The sequence below is a fragment of the Ammospiza caudacuta genome, chromosome 2, assembly GCF_027887145.1.
Source record: "Ammospiza caudacuta isolate bAmmCau1 chromosome 2, bAmmCau1.pri, whole genome shotgun sequence".
Classification (NCBI taxonomy): domain Eukaryota; kingdom Metazoa; phylum Chordata; class Aves; order Passeriformes; family Passerellidae; genus Ammospiza; species Ammospiza caudacuta.
The window spans coordinates 59,680,263-59,696,734 of record NC_080594.1 but is presented as its reverse complement, the minus strand read 5'-3'; the positions used below and the strand labels follow the sequence as shown (position 1 = coordinate 59,696,734).

Sequence of the window (16,472 nt, the reverse complement as noted above, 5' to 3'; positions counted from 1 at the left end):
ATTTTGTGCTTATGGTGTTAAACAGCTTCATTTGTGTTTCAAGGGTTTTTTATTTTCACAAAGCCTGTTTTTTCGTGTTGTTTTTTAGTACTGATTACTTGATGCATTCAGCAGGACAACACAGATATGAAAGGTGTCCCTGTGTGTATAACGGGTGTGTCATCTGTGGGATGTGTGCACGTGCATGTCACTCATTTATCGGGCACTCATTTATTGTGCAGCAGTAAGATGTTTCCACAGAAGATACCCTGCAAGTGGTGCTAAGGACTTGTTGGTCTGACTGGTCTAAGTTTGTGGCAAAAGCTTTCATTTGCAGCCAAAGGGTCTATCCTCACCACCAGGAGAACAGCAGCCTGATTAGGTTTTGCTTTTTGCCTTCCTGTGTGCCATAGACAAAAACAGTTTCACTGAGAGGATTTACCATTTATATTGATGATGGGTTTTCAGTCAGCAGAGCTGTCTAGCATCAGTTGGTTCTTTCTCGATAGGAAAACTCAGCTGCCCTGTGGAACAAAGGGCTTGTGTGCCTACAGATAGCTTTGAACATCACATAACACCATAGCTTAGCAACACTGGGGTACAGGGAGGCAGAAAAGTCGGCACAGCACACTGAAATCAAATGCCTATCTTCTCTCCTGTACTTTGAGCCTCTCAATTGCCTCTTAGAAAAAGATTTCCCCTTTAAACATTTGCAGTTTGGAGCAAGAAAGGAAAAGCTCTCCACACATCTCTATGGGTGTGTCCTTGGGGAGTGGACAGATGGGAGCCACTGCACACATTCCCCAGCACGGGTGGGAGCAAAGGCTTTCCTTGGGTTAGACCTGGAGAGGAGGAGGTTCCATCTTTGTCAATATGTATTTTTCACTTTAGAGATAGATGTGTCCTGCTTTGTCTGACTAGCAGTGGAAAGGCAGATTATTTCTCTGTAAATTCTTCTGCTCTAAGTATCTTATTCCTACTGCTCCCACTATCTGTAAGGTTCTTTATTGATACCACAGAGTAATCACTGTACTATTTTATTATTTGGAAACTGACTCTAGTGAAAATGTTTTTCTCTCACTCTTCTCATTGCCAGGGTATCCTGTCCCTAGTGCTGATGCACTAAATTTTTCTGCTGCTGTATATGATATATTAAGCAGGTATTATTAATTAGGTTTGATTTATCGTGGATTAGTAATGGTTTTATTTTTAACTCTTTGATGCTATGGATATGTTTAACATAAATTCAGTCAGAGATTTCAATCAGTTTTTATTTTTTAAACATTTGGACTTTTTTTCAAGATTAACTCCTTTCACTAATTACTAAGGTGTTCAAGTTACTGAATTAGTAATTGAGAAAATGAAAAAGCCAATTAGTTTCAAGTAAGATTTTTTTTCCATTACCGGAGACATTAATTCAAATTTATTTTATTGTCAAGTGATGGAAAATTCACTTAATGTGCTTAGATTGTGCATAACTATAATATTGAACCATCTTATTGTCTGTTAAACCTTAAGAGAATCATTGGTTGTTCTTTCACACACACTTGTTGTTGTTCATCTCACACACTTAACTTGAAATATTTTGAAGCTGAGCTAGGAGCATCCTGGTACAGGTGACTAGGGATTTCCAAGGAGAGAAGGGATTTGTAAAAGACAAGAAATTTTCCATGTCCAGTTAAACTGTCTGCATTTTAACAGACAGAATTTACAGAACAATGTGTGTTCTCTTTTCATCATCTTCTCCAAGTTCTAACACTTGCAGTTGATATTTTCCACTTTTGTGAACAAGTAAGTATTCTTTAAAAGATCATGCAAAATCATTTTAGTGGTTTGTATGATAAAATATTCAAAATGGATTTGGTGTGGAAAATATACTTTGTGGAGTTCATGAATATTTACACTTAAACCTTTGAGACTTGAAAAATTTAGAGCTGCTGTAAAATTTTCATCCCCACAAACCCATGTAGCTTTATTTCACTGCAGCTGACAGTCATCTGTAACACAAAACTAAAGCCTGGCATTTCTCAGTGAAAATTTTCCACTCTCTGTGCCATACTACAAGACTTTCTTAAAAAGTCTTGTAATTCTTCCTTTGCACTTGGTTATACATATGGTATTGTAGCGCATGTAATTTGAATGGGGTGGTTTCATATAACTTACTGTTTTTTGAAGGTATAGCTATGCTGGATTCCTTTTTTCTGTCCTTTTGTCCATGCACTGAAAGATCATCCAAAAGTTCATTTTGGCAAAGATACAGAAATATTTCTTGCAATCAAGTTAGAGACTTTGACCATTTTTGTCCTCTGGGAGTCTTTTGTGATGTGTACCATTTAGTCTGTGATAGCTGTGTCGAGTGCATCCCAGATCTTCTTGCTTCCCACTTGGATTGAAATGGAGTAGCTTGCTGCTGGATGCTTTCCCCTGTTGTCAGTGAACTGTTTGTGCCCTATCCAGCTGAAGTGTTCTGTTTACAGTGTGGGGTAGCAATCCTGAAGTGTCTGCTGCTTCACAAACTTTTAGTGTCACCTGTATGCTGGGTTTGCTGTCGAAGTAGGGAATAGTGCTGGAATCCAGCAATTGAAAGGATATTGTTTTGGTTTCAGATTAAATCAGGAAACACACTGAGCACCCTTATACAGACTTAGAAGAGTGGCTGTAGTAGTAGTGCTCCCTTCCCAAGTTATACACACTTTGGGTTGCAGCAGAAGGGCAGTCCACAGAGATTTCCAGGTTCTCACTCAGACAAGCTGTCCTGGAGACAGTGAAAATTCAGTGCTGGTGTCAAGCAGCTGCACAGAAAAACAAAACTTAGGAGAAGGGGGGTAGACATCTGCCCCTCCTTCTGCCCTCATGTTTCCTTTTGGAAAATTAGTTCACTCTCACTCAACTTCCACCCTCTTCCTGAACCTCCTGGTCTGTAAGCTTGAGCATGCCATGGAACTGAGGATTCGGGACCAGAACACACCATGGAAAAGTTGGTGCTTTCCCAGTGGTTCAGCTTACTTGCCTATCCAAAGAGCATCAGCTTTACTGACAGTCAGTAAAAATAACCTGGCTACAGAAACCAGCTAAATTTTTTATTAGAGTACAAAAAAATATGAGGAAAATTCTCAGCTATAGGAGGGAGAGAAATTTAGAAGTATATTAGGAAGCCATGCTAATGCAATCTGTTAGAGTTATTGAGGCAGTTTGCTAGTCATTTAATGTCATATAACACAGAAAATTGGCCACATTGTTGGACAATTAGACCATTCAGTAGCTCCTGTCTCACAGTGTTGATAGCATAGAAATTCTCATTTCAAAAATATCTCCAGATGTTGATTAACAGCTATTGAAGCAAGCTCTACATAGTAATTAAAATTAAAGATTTTCAAACCAACAAGTCTTAATAATTTGCATTCAAGAGTTTCTAAAGGGCTGTCTAAGAAACTGTCAAAGTTGCTGTTGATATTTTTAATAATTTTTGAGTACTGCAATTCTACAAGACTGGAAAAGCAAATGCTGTGCCAATACCTGAAAGATGAATTAGATGAGACAGGTATTTAAATATGAAAAGGTACTGTATGAAGAATGATAAAATATCTGACTTGGAAATCAATCAGTTAAACATCAATTAAAAATTAAGGGAGAGTAATATTTCTCTCCACACATGCTAATCAATGTGTGGAGAGAAAATGGGTGGCGCCAATTTGTTTGCCCATTTTTTTTTAAATTAGAATTTGTTCAGCAAAGCAGGTGATGCTTTTTTCTGATAAATCCTTCAGTATGTTTCATTTGTCATTTTGTAGTAGAATATATACCACATGATGGCATTTGTCTTCCCAAGTAACTGTTATATGTGATACAGCCCTGTCTTTATCTCAGCCCTTGAGTTTTCCAGCTTTTACCCTTCTGATTCTCTCCCTGATCCTGCTGGTGGGGCAGTGAGTGGCTGCATGGAGCTTGTTTGCTGGCTGGGGTTAAACCATGACAGCTGGGAAACAACAGCCCATCTTCTAAGAGCTGAGGAGCTGGAGGCACATGTGCCCACAGCCTGCCCTTCCTGCACTCTCATCTCCTTTTTCCTGCTGCCTGAGAACCATGCATCCTGAGTGTGGTCTTCTCCTTTTTTCCTTGGCACCACTCACAAGGCAGAGGAGTTGGTAAGCTCCAGAGCCTGACCCATGTGCTGTCAAGTCTGGCTGTGAGAGACAATATCTCAGGAAAGACATACATGAATTGGACTTTCTCAGGCTAATAAGAATGATTAAGAAGCTGAAGAATTGGCATAATGGAAGGTTCAAGAAAACATGATTTATTTTTATTAGGCTTGGTAAAGGTGAAGACTATATAAGTGCTTGGATGGGCAAAAATGCTTTCCTAGCAGGCTCTTCAGCTCAGCAGTCAATGGTCCAATAAGACAGTGGCTGGAAATAGAAGCTGAGTGCAGTCAGACTAGAAGATTGATACATTAAAATCTCCAAATCAGTACATCTCTCTCTCTCTAAAAACTGCAACAAGCCAACCCCTATCAGACCATCTACTGCACAATTCCAGTAAATTTCTCCTGCCTGTTTATTAACATCGGCTTAAGTGTTTCTATCATATTCTGTTCTTTGAAAATGATTGTCAGCAGGATTCCAAGCTGGAATCTGTCTCTCCCAGCATATCTATCATCTCACTGAGACAATAGTTGAAATTACTTTATGAATTGGCACTGGGGCATTCAGGCAGGGAGGTCAGGGTGAGCATGCATTTGGCAGCTAATGATGAACGTACGGGTTCTGTGGAGGAGCCTGTCTGGAGCTGCACTATGAGGGTACTTTGTACCTGCCAACACATGTTGGGCATTTGAGAGTGTGAGGCTCTTGGGAAAATGTCTTATTTTCCCTTCTCATCACTGATCTCAGCTAGTCTTTCAGACCTATTTATTTACTTTGTACTATCTACTTTGAGTAGGTGTTTTTAACAGGAAACTACCAGTTCCATGCCATATTCATCCATTACCTCCTAAGCTGATGTGACTATGGAAATGCCAAGGCAGATGTGTAGCATTTTGGATATCTTTTCATTGCATCTTTTGTCTGGCAACAGTTGAAGACAGACCCAAGTCTCTGAATTTGAGTTTGGTGAATGAGGTCTAAGCAGGCTACAAAGGGAATAAAAGTTGTGTTCCCTGACTGCAGTCTTGCATCTGGAGGTTTGCCTGTATCTTTGTGTATTCTGCTAGACTCAAAGGTTGTGTTAAAATTCCAAAGAGGGTCCAAGGAAAGTGGGACATAAGCCTTGTGTTTGGACAGTGGATGCTCTTAGACAGCAGACAACCTTAGCTGCAAGGTGGTGTTTGGGAGACAGCCTTGTACATTAAGTGATTGGAACATTTTGTCTGGATTTGACAGCAAAAGTCAAATCTGGATCAGTGGTAATGAAAAGAAAGTATTGGCCAAGACATCAAAGACGAAATACCAGAGAAGTTGTGGATTCCCTAGCCCTGACAGTGTTAAAGGACAGTTTGGATGGGGCTTTGTGCAACCTGGTCTAGTGGAAGGTGTTCCTGACCATGACAGGGGAGTTGGAACTGAGTGATTTTTAAGGCCGTTTCTAACCCAAACCATTATGTGATTCTGTGGTCATATTAAGGATAAACATGTTTAATTGGCACGTTCATTTTCTAAATAGTTAGTGGGTAGGAAGTCTCTGCTTTACTGATCCTGATCCTTGAAACTTAAAAATAATTTGAAAATTGTGCAAGGTGCAGGGAGATTGATAATGACATGTCAGTGTTCAGGCAGCTGGGCTAGATGGTTCAGATGAATATAGGTTAACTAGCCTTGAAACCTGTACCATAGAAGAGAGCAGAAAAATTGTTATGGCGTTCAAGAGGTATCTAAGATTGGAAATGTAATGAATGCTAGCAAAGATGGCTTTATGTAAAGTTTTTCTGGTCCAATAAACCTAATTTTATTTGTTTTGAAGATTATGTGTTTAAAGTAACAGCACATTTGCAGCCTGCTTAGCATTTCCTATTGCACATAGTCTAGATCCTTGTGACATTCTGATTTATATTAAAAAAGAAACTAAAACAAGCACAGAACAAGATTAAAAACTATCTGACAATTATCAGAAAGGAATTATGAGTAGGAAGCCTCTTGAGTTGTAGTTTGAAGGGCTTACTCCAGGACAAAGCGGTGAGAATCACTGCTTATAAAATGTGTTGTGATTGACACAAATGCAGGTCAGACAGTGAGTAACTATGACAGGACTGTCATAGTGTGACTGGGATTGCTTAATTCACAGAGTCTGTTTTAAAGACATGTGTTTTCACCAAACCAAAGGCAATTATACACCTAGGCAATGAAGAGCCCATAGATAAAATGCGAGGCTTAGAAAAGATTCAGAATAGTTGTGTTAGTAATATAATAGCCAGTTAGTAATATAATAGCCAAACCCCCAGAACTTGGTTTTTAGAGACAAATGATCTTAACTCATTTAGCCATCTAAGCATAAAGCAGTCATGGGACACAGACACCGTGTGCACCCTCCTCCAAAAACACCTACCAAAAAAAAAACCACTGGGAAATAATTTAATTCTAAAAGAGATGGGACCATTTTTTCCCCTGACAGTCTCCCTTCCTCCCTCTCTGCTGAATTCATAGATTCTGAATAACATTCAAATGGCTTAAGTGAGGTGAGAGAAATTCCAGCTCCTGTGTCTGTTATTTTACTTCCGTGTATGATTTTCATAAAATCAGTTCAGTAGTATTATGTCTGGTTTCTGGTCTCTGTTATCTTAAAGCATAATTTTGAGATTGAAAAGGTGCAAATAAGAAATCCCAGACTGATTTAAGCCTGGCAAAAATGTCTTGTAATGAGATAATGCATGAGCTTAAATTGGTTCATTTATTGAGAAGGTGATTGAGAAGCAGCTTGATAATGATTTGTAAGTAGTTTCAAAGGGAGAAAACACTAGGTACTGAAAGACTCTTTACCATAGTATAAAAAGTCATGAGAAGAACCAACTGCTAGAAGCTGAAGCCAAATTCTTATTAGAAATTAAGCAGCAATATTAGTACCATTTAAGCCACAAATAAGTTACTAGGTTCTGTAAAGAAGAAAGACCATACAATTTTTCTGTCTGTGATACATAGGAAGTCAGGCAAATCTTCCAAGTTGTCTCTTTTGACCATTAAGCTGGGAATCTACAAAATCACATGTGTTTTAAAACAAATTTTCTTCTATTTCATTCAAACCTATCTGAAAAAATATGGCTTTCTTACTGCTTTCAAAGATTTAGTTTGAATCAATCCAATAAATTTTAGATTAAATAAGTTAAAAATTCATGATGTCTAAGTAATAGTTTCTGGCATTATTCAGGGAGAGCAGACTTAGATGTGTGGACGTAGTAGTATTTCAGTCTATAAGGTGATATAGGAAATCCAGAGGTGTCTCAGAGTGCCTTGTGTTACTTGGACATCAGTATTTCTAAGCGTTTCTGTCACCTTCTGTGACATTGCCAGCAGAAGGTGGCAATGACAGTGTAGTGCTCTTGGAAGGACATTTTTATACTGAGAGCTAGTCAAGCCTTTAAAACTCATCCTTTCTTGTAATGCAAGGCTGTTCCAGAGGTGTTTGTTTAACACAAATTGCGCTGGCTGTGCCCAAAACAGACGGATTAATTGACATGCACTCCTCCCACATCCACACATCATGCACTAGAACATCATAGTAGAAGTGAAGAAATTTGCCCACCATCACTTCTCTCTTCATTTCTACATTAAGTTGCTTTTAATTTTTGGGTTTACCTACCTTTATGGTGTAGGCTGGTACTGCTCTGTTAGTCATCGTTGCTTTAGGCAAAAGGTGGTCACCTAGGGTAACAAAGTGACTTTGTGGTGAATGTACAGAGAGGAGTATTACCTAAATACATGTATGTATGTGGTGTCCTAGATTACTGACTGAAAGCTTTTACTTCTTTTCCCTGACTGTTACCATCCTCTTGTACTATTACTTTTTTTGCATTGTGTTCCTTCAATGTACTTCTTAAAAAAATTGTAACAAGAGGAAAATGTGGTACTGTTTTCCTGAGTATAAGAATAAAATTAGCTTTTGCTTTATCTTCCACTAATTTTGGGTACTTTGATTATTGGATTCTCTTTGTAGATTGTTTTTTTCACAGTCACTGATTGTATTAATTGCCCATTTACAAAAAAGTTCCTAGATAATACTCTGAGTGCAAAATCTAGAGAAAGGAGTTACAATCTCTTATTTAAAATTTGATCTCTGTGATTCATTCTTAATATGTAAAACATCTGAAGGCAAAACAAGGAAGTCTGGATATACCAGCTATGCAAACATGTTTTTACTGCTTATTTCTTTGGTGTCTGAATAGCAGAGATTTTAGAGCCTCGTTTGATAACTTAGAATTATGTTATATTTTGTAAATTCTTAATTAGTGAAAAATAATTCAAATGCTGACCATCTTGCTGGATCTTATTTTCATGTCCAGTTTTACTTCATTTTCTTTTCATTCTAGATAAACTTGCCTTGGAAGGAATAGTGGTGCAACGTGCTGAATGCAGACCTGCAGCTAGTGAAAATTATATGAAGCTGAAAAGGTAGGAGTCCTTCATAACAAATGATATGTGCTATCTGACTTTGGTGCTTTTATTATTGCCTTACTAGTGAGAGGTGATTTCAGTATTATCATGGTCTTACACCAGATCTACACAGGATCAGAACTGATCTTACTTTTGGGGTGCATTTACTGTAGGGAGGGAGTGAAGGCTGCTGTGGGCATTGTATCTCCCTCTGGTTTTGTCTGGTGGGATGATGCAGACTTCTGCATCCATTCATATGCAAATCTGTTACTAGAGCACATGTACCTTTTCATATCTGAACATATGACTGTATTCAAATGTGATTCAAGCTGAACTTGCTGAGACTTAAGAGATTACATCTGTCTGCTTGGGGTGCCCTTCTTGAGTGTGGGTTTCTGTGGATCACCCAAGTTTAATTCCACTTTACACTGTGCCATGCTAGACAAAAAGGATCTCTGAAAAGACATTTAAAATGTCCAAAATAGGAAAGAGTTTCTGGAGAAGTGCTGGACCTAAACTGGCATGGTTCTTAAAAAAGGTAGTGACTGAAAATGCCAGAAGTAGCATGGAAACCACAACACACACATTTTACAGGATCATTTAGTGACTTCTGAAAATTTAAGCAAATACCTCTAGGATTTACCATGTGATTCATACATCTTATGGGTAATTAACTTGATGATGTTCTCTAGTAATCAGATTTGGGATTGACTTGTGCCTTATGTTAAGTCCATCTTTATATATTTTAAGTATGTATATTAATTTTTTTGGAATAGAGAAATTCAGAGCAGGATATTTTAGGAAGAGAATTGTCTGTGACTGGTTTTAAAATTGTCAAAAGAAACATAAAATGCAAAGTGATGTTTTTCTCCAATTCCTAATCTAATTTCTATGTATCATATACATTTTCAGTGTCTTGTATTTTATTAACCTTCTCTGTCATCTAAATTGTGCCAGTATTTCCTTACAGAGTTCATTCCATTTTGACATTTTTCGACATTTTATGTTCTAGCTGTTGGAAATTAGTACCATGTTTGTTCCTGTACAGTGAACTACTTAATTTCAGACTGAGTTCTACGATTGCTGTCATGGTTTTTGTCATCAGCAGGAAATGGAGATGAGACAAATGTAATGTTATAGAAAAGGACTCATTTCAATCTGGCAATTTTAAATATACATGAATATAGAATGTAAGATGTATTTGCTTCATACTTGTTCTAATCACAGGTTTCCTGATCCAAGTGCTTTTTTGCATTTTGTACATAGTTGATCAGATAAGCTTCTTCTGCTAAGGCCACAGAAGGAGACCAAAACAGAACTGATAGCTTTAATTAAGTACTACCCAAACTTTGAATTTTTCAGTGTTCTACTTTCTGTCACGCATGCATGGATGCAGCCCCTCCTGGTATTCAGTTTTGTCATGTTCTGCTCCTATAGGAGCAACAGAAGTACAAACACAAAAGCACATTTTGTCTCTGAAAACATTGGCAGGTGAAAACAATGGTACCGTTGTTTTTTCTTTCCTCTAGAAAAATTGTCAGGCTCTGTATTCCTACTTTCTAACTTCACATGTTTTTAAAGATTTTTTGCCTTCTACCGATAAGTTAAAAAAAATTAGTCTGATCTGCTGAGAATCAGCATGAGATTTAGCACATCTAGCATTCACAGCCTCAGAAGGAATTGGTTTATATCCAAATACTGAATCTGGTATTTGAGTAGTAGGATCTAACTTTTCTCTCCCTTGATGCTCTCCCACCTTCAACATGTTACAGTCTGTACATAAAAAAAGGTGACAGCATTAAAGATAAAGCACATACATTATAGAGCTGTGTTATATTAAACCATTTTGTTCATTTTTCTATTTACTGTTGTGCTTTATATGAGACAGACTCTTCAAATATGGAATTTAAAATATTGATTAAACAGCAAGTCTATTGTGTAGGCTTTGAGTGCTATAATACTAAGTTGAGTTGGGAAGGAAGTAAAATTAAAAGATAAATGCAGTAGCTTCAAATGTTTAAGATCTAGAAAATGGAGCTGCCGACTCTCAAAATCTGTAATCACTTTTTTCTGAGAGCTGGCAGTAACCAAAAAGGATGATATACTTCCTGGTATTAAATGCAGATAGGGATCCCCTCTATTTTGCCATCTGCGTCTGAGTCGATGAGCTCAGCTGATGAATGCCTGGCGTGGCATTGGTCTCCTTGCTGCTCTGCAGAGTTTCAGTGTGAGGATGAAGCCATGGCCTTGTGATGGGCTGGCTGGCAGTTCAGTGGGAGATAGCGTGACGTGTGGGTTTAAGGACGGATGATGAAACTGCAGAAGCTGGTGACATGTGTGAGTGAAAACGTTAACAAATGTAGTAGTCAGGAGGGTTTCCTCCCAGCTTTTGATTTGATTACAGAAAGGATGGGGATGGCTGATGTTCACAACACATTGAATACAAGGTACAAATGTGTGTCTAGGGATAGCTACTCCCTAACAAAGGTAAAACAGAGGCTGTGTGACCACTTGGTATTCCATTTTGCAAGTTTTGTTGTCATTAGATTTATTTTAATTTTTTCCATTTTCCTGAGCTTCACATTCTAGAAGAGGGACAAATACCATGAAACTCCCTCTATCCTGCACTAGTAAAGCTTTGTGCTATTGAACTTCTTGCAAAATTTTTATTAGCAGTGTATTTCTTCATAGCATCTTAATGATTGGTTTTACATTTGCTGTTATTGAGGCTAGCTGAAAAATAATATATGTGGTTTCCAAGCACCTGTCATGATTTCTGTCTTGTGGGAGTGGATCTCATGATCCCATTTAAAAATATTTGGACTGTGTGGGGGAAAAAGTAGGCAGACCATTCCTAACTGCAGTCAGCTTTGCTGTGCAGTATCACAGAAGATGCTGTGCCTGCACTACTGTACGATAGCTCCCTTCTTGCCCCATGGAGCCTGTCAGACAGTGGGGGCACATGTGAACTGTGGCAGCAGTGTGTGTGTCACAGGTGGGGGTCACACACATGGCTCACTGTGCAGCACACTCTGTATTTGCACCAGCCTTGTGCCCCCACCATCCATGTCACCCAGGTCCAGGTTGCCTTTCCTTTCTGTCAGGCTGCCTTAGGCAGGCTCCACATCCTCCCTGGCCAGTCCCACACAAACCAGACTATTTTCTTACTGTAGTCAGCTTTCCACCATGAAGATGCATGATCTGAGCCTTAATTTTGTCTTTTTGAGGCTTAAGAGATTTTAATTTCGTGATTCCAATGTTTAAGCACCTTGGATTAATGACCCCTCCAAAGAGAGAGATCTTCCAAGCAGCTTGTCTGCACTGGGAAACATGGGGCACGGGAAGAGAGGAGTTATCCAGACATTCAGGATCACTTCAGGCTTCAGATTACTTGAGAGGAGATGAGAATACAATTTTGATGCTCCAAAGGAGTGTTTGCTATTCACAAAAGAGGGAAAATGGAGGGCTGGGGTTGTGCAGGGGGGAAAAGAGAGGTATAAAACATTTTTTTCTTATTTTTTTAAATACACCTTCTAGCATATTAATTATATTGTTTATGGAAACTGAAACTTTATTGAATTTTGGGAGAGATCATTAATCTGATTGCTGGTTCTCAGTTTCCTTCTTTTTGTAATGCCTGGAGACAGAGGATAAAAATGTAGGCTTTGCAGGCTGACTTATGATTCTTCTTTTGTTTTACCTTAAAATGGCTTCATTACAGCATGGTATGAAATTTGCCAGATCAATATTATTGTAGCCATATCATTGTAGCCAATATCACTGTAGCCATTTCAGATTCTTGCTGCCACATTACCTTTTCTATCCTTGCACTGGTCCTCACCTCCATTCTCTTCATCCCTCTGATCATAGCAAACTCTCTTGTTCCCCAAACCTTTCCCATTTCTGCTTCCCATTTCCTCATAGAAAAAAATATTTTCAAAAGTATTTAGACCGCATCAGTATCTTATACATTTCATTTTAAGGTAAAGTTAAGAAGAAAAAAATCTCTAAGAGTGACTTCTGCAAAGCTCCAATTCAGACTGACGTGGTCAAGTTGAGTAGCTACAGAAAGGTCTCTAGGACAGCTCAGGTCCTCTGCACTGGGGTGGCTGGGCAGCAGACTCACAGTTCTCAGAGGAGGTGTTGAAGGCACATGTGAAGTGCAGCTCAAGCAGTTGATGAATTGTGTGACATGTTAGTTAGTGCTTCTGCAACAGTGGAGAATGGCAGGCAAAAAAGGATGAATTCAGTGCCCTTGTTTCATTCTCAAATGTGATGCTGAAATGCTGGTCACCTTTCACAATGGCTGTTGGAATACTCTGGTTTGACTATACCTAACCTGAGTTACTGAAGTCTCACAAACCATACACCAAGTGAAAAAAGAGAAGGAGTCCTAGGATTATCAAAAGCCTAGAAGAGCCAACATTTAACACTGCAACAAGGGTTGTAATCCCTATAGCTCTCTTAAGTAATTTTTAAATATGTCTTGAAGTGTCATTAGTGAAAATAGCGGTTGCCAATATGACAGCTTATAACAAGGCCGCAAGAATTTTGTGTGTCTTCTTGCTTTTTCTTGTAAGAGTTTTCTACAGAGAATATATTGAAAGTCCTTATAAAAGCTGCTGGAAGAAACATGCATAATAGACTTTTAGGAGTAATGGGTTGTAAAACATTCTAGAATAATGAACTTCCACATTTGAAAAGTCATATTTCTTTACAACCATATTATGGAGGCCTCTTGAGGTCCTGAAGCTTCGTGTTCTAGGTCAAGTAAGTGGAATTAAATTAATGCAGATGAGATGCTCACTTTTTCTAAAAAGTACTGAGAGAGTATTGACTGACTGACAGTTCAGTATATTGCTGTAAATGAGCATTATGCCAGGGGTTTGGGGTTTTTTTTTGATTGGGGTTGTTTAGGGTTTTTTCCTTTTTTTCCCCCCCACAAATACTTCCCACTAGCAGAAGAAAATGAGTCATTTGACCACCATGCCACTTCCTTATATTCTTGTAGATATACTTAGTTGGCTATGAATTCCTTTCCAAAGTACATGAGTATACATACATCTGTGCATTTTCCACAAAGGCTGACACACTGCACAAATGCTTCTCAGTTTGTTTGAGGTGGGAAGCCAATTTTATGCAGGGCTGAGATTGCATCTGCCTGTCAATCAATGCAACCTTGATTTTTCAAGTAGCAAAGATCAGTTTCTCTCGCTTGAGGTAAGATTCGGCATAGTAAAAAAAACCACATTCCTAGGGTGTTTTAAGTTACTCATCAAGTACAAAAAATATCATTTTTGTTCATATGATAGAGTATTTCCAATCACAGTTTTTCCTGAAGAGTTATGTGCACTTTGTAAAAAATTAATGTTAATCATGTTCATGTAGGTTTAAGCTGTACTGCTAAGATATGTATTTAATATGATTCTTGTGTTCCTGGGCGCCCACCAGTTTTTAAGAAATCAAGCAAATAACACTCTAATTGTGAACAATTGGACTGCAAAGTAACAGACACACTTCAGTATGTGTGTCCATTTTGATCCATTTTTCACATTTTTTACCAGAGTAGTGGAGAGAAGCAAGTTAGAAAAACAAGCTTTAAGTGAGGTGAGCTCACTTAAAGAGAAGTGCTTATTCCCCATTTCAGTGGTCAGGAGTGTTGCTTTTGTTTGTTTCCTATATATTTATTTGTGATCTTAGACTCTTTTCACTGTCCCTTGTCCTTTTCATTTTGTCTGTTGTTTTTTGTTGTTTTTACAAGTGGTGTTCTGAGACTGGATTTTAATAGGCCTTTTATATTATCATGCTTTTTTGTTCAGTGATATGAAAAAGGTTGTAATGTTGGTCGTTGCTTCCAGCCATTGTAATGATGCTAATAACTAAGGCATAGCCTGCTGTTGGTAATGCAGCAGGTATTTTATCGTGTTTCTGTTAAATCTGCAGCTGGATGCAGGAGGTTAATATGTTCTTTCTACTCCATTGTACTCTTCAGCTTATTGTAGCCAAGTGTATTCAGGCTAATCTGAGGGGGGTTGGGCAGGGGGGAAGGGACATAAAAGTGGGGTTTTTTTAATACACTTTTTAGCATATAAATTATATTGGTTATGGAAACTGATACTGTCTTAAATTTTGGGAGATACCATTGATCTGGTCACTGGATCTCAGTTTCCTTTTTTTTGTAAAAGTCTGGGGACAGAATAAAAAATGTAGGCTTTGCAGGCTGACTTATGATTCTTCTTTTGTTTTATCTTAAAATGGCTTCATTAGAGCATGACCTGGGATTTGCCTTCTTTCTGTTTTTTAAGTATCATAATTTCCAGGTGAGAGTCACAGAATCACAGAATGGTTGAGGTGGGAAGGGACCTCTGGAAGTCATCTGGTCCGAACACTCCTGCTCAGTCAGGGCTACCTAGAGCAGGTTGCCCAAGGTTGTGTCCAGATTCCTCTGCATTTCTCTGGAACTGAAATAGCTTCTGAATAGAGAGCATAGTGAATGTGTTCTGTGCCTTTTTAGAAAGGTATGTTGTTCATAGAAGCCTAGCATGAAGGTCATTTTCAGAAAGAAGAGAGATGCTTTGGGATGAATATTTAAGAAGAGTTTATGGCAAATACTCCATGAATTTTTCCTTATACCTTGGGAAAGGAAATCAATTTTTGTAATTGGAGAGTTCTCGTTGCTCTGGGTTTTTTTGACATAAAGTTCATGAAACAGAGGCATTGCATTTAAGAACATATCTAGTTTGCCTTTATGATAATTAGCAAAATAGCATCCATTTCCTTTCTATCTGCTGAAAGCACTGAGGCTAAAAATAGTCACCCTGGAGTATGTTCAGGCTTCAGTCGTAGCCAGCTTCTTCAGGCTGGAGAAAAGCCTCTCTCAGTACCAGTGCTCAGCACCAGAAGTTCTGGATATTTATAATTCTAGTAAACCTTAATGTCAAGGGCACTGATTCCTTCACTTGAAACCAGAATCCTTGGTATTGTACAATGCTGGAACTCCTTTAACCAGGGCAGCAATAATTACAGAGATATCTCTGCTGCTAAGGTGCTTTCCAGATTTCAGTGAGGGACTTGTTTAGTATGTGGGAACATAACTTGTCTTCCCAGGGTAGCACATTCCTTTTCATCCTCTTTTCCATCTGTAATATGATATGATACTATAGTGGGTGAAAATCTGAGAGTTCAGTTTTAACTACCGTGACTGATCTGGTGTTACTGATGTAAGTAAAAAAGCTCATTTCTTCATTGGTGTCAGCATTTTCTCTGTTGCAGAGCTCACTGAAGCTTATGGATCTCTTACTGGTTGCCATTCCAAATTCTGTAGTCACGTTGAGTACTTCCAGTGTTCTGGGTTTGCAAAACTGCTTTGGCAACTACCAGCTTGACAAGCTCAAATTTTCACAATATGTACAATGCCAGCACCATACCACATCTTCTATTTTTAAGCTGCTTTGTTCACATACTACTGATGATATTTGGAGTTTGTAACAGATCAGTAGACTGGTATCATCCAACGGTTCCCTGCTGCAAAAGAGCTCCAAAAATTCTACGGTATCATTGAGCACTAAAAGCTACCTGGTGCAGAACCAAAGATTAAAATCATTAGGTGGCAAGTTCTGTTGCTGACATACTGATTTCCTGGCTTATCAAAACATTTCTGAAATTTGTGAATCTACAGGAAGGCACTGAGACAGTGGTCTGAAAGGTAGCAGGGTGCACGTGTCCCTCCAAATAGCACTTGTTACTCGGGATGTCACCAAGTTCAAGGAAATTCATAGATGACAAACTGTCCATCTTCTGGTTTCTGGTTCTTTTTTAAAGGAATGTCTGTCTGTAGGATTCCAGTGCTTATCAAACTGGGTTACCCTGGGATAAGTGGGTGATTTAATTCCTGAAGACATGGCAAAATTCCAG

At 38.5% G+C, this 16,472-nt stretch overlaps 1 protein-coding gene across 1 annotated transcript in view; it reads left to right on the top strand.

Annotated features, from left to right (window-relative positions):
• GTF2F2 (general transcription factor IIF subunit 2) overlaps window positions 1-16,472 on the top strand; it is a 78,016-nt gene that overhangs the window by 27,271 nt on the left and 34,273 nt on the right. Inside the window, exon 6 of the mRNA XM_058800011.1 lies at window positions 8,495-8,576. Within this exon, the coding sequence (XP_058655994.1) occupies window positions 8,495-8,576 (82 nt within the window). The remainder of the gene's footprint in view (window positions 1-8,494; window positions 8,577-16,472) is intronic.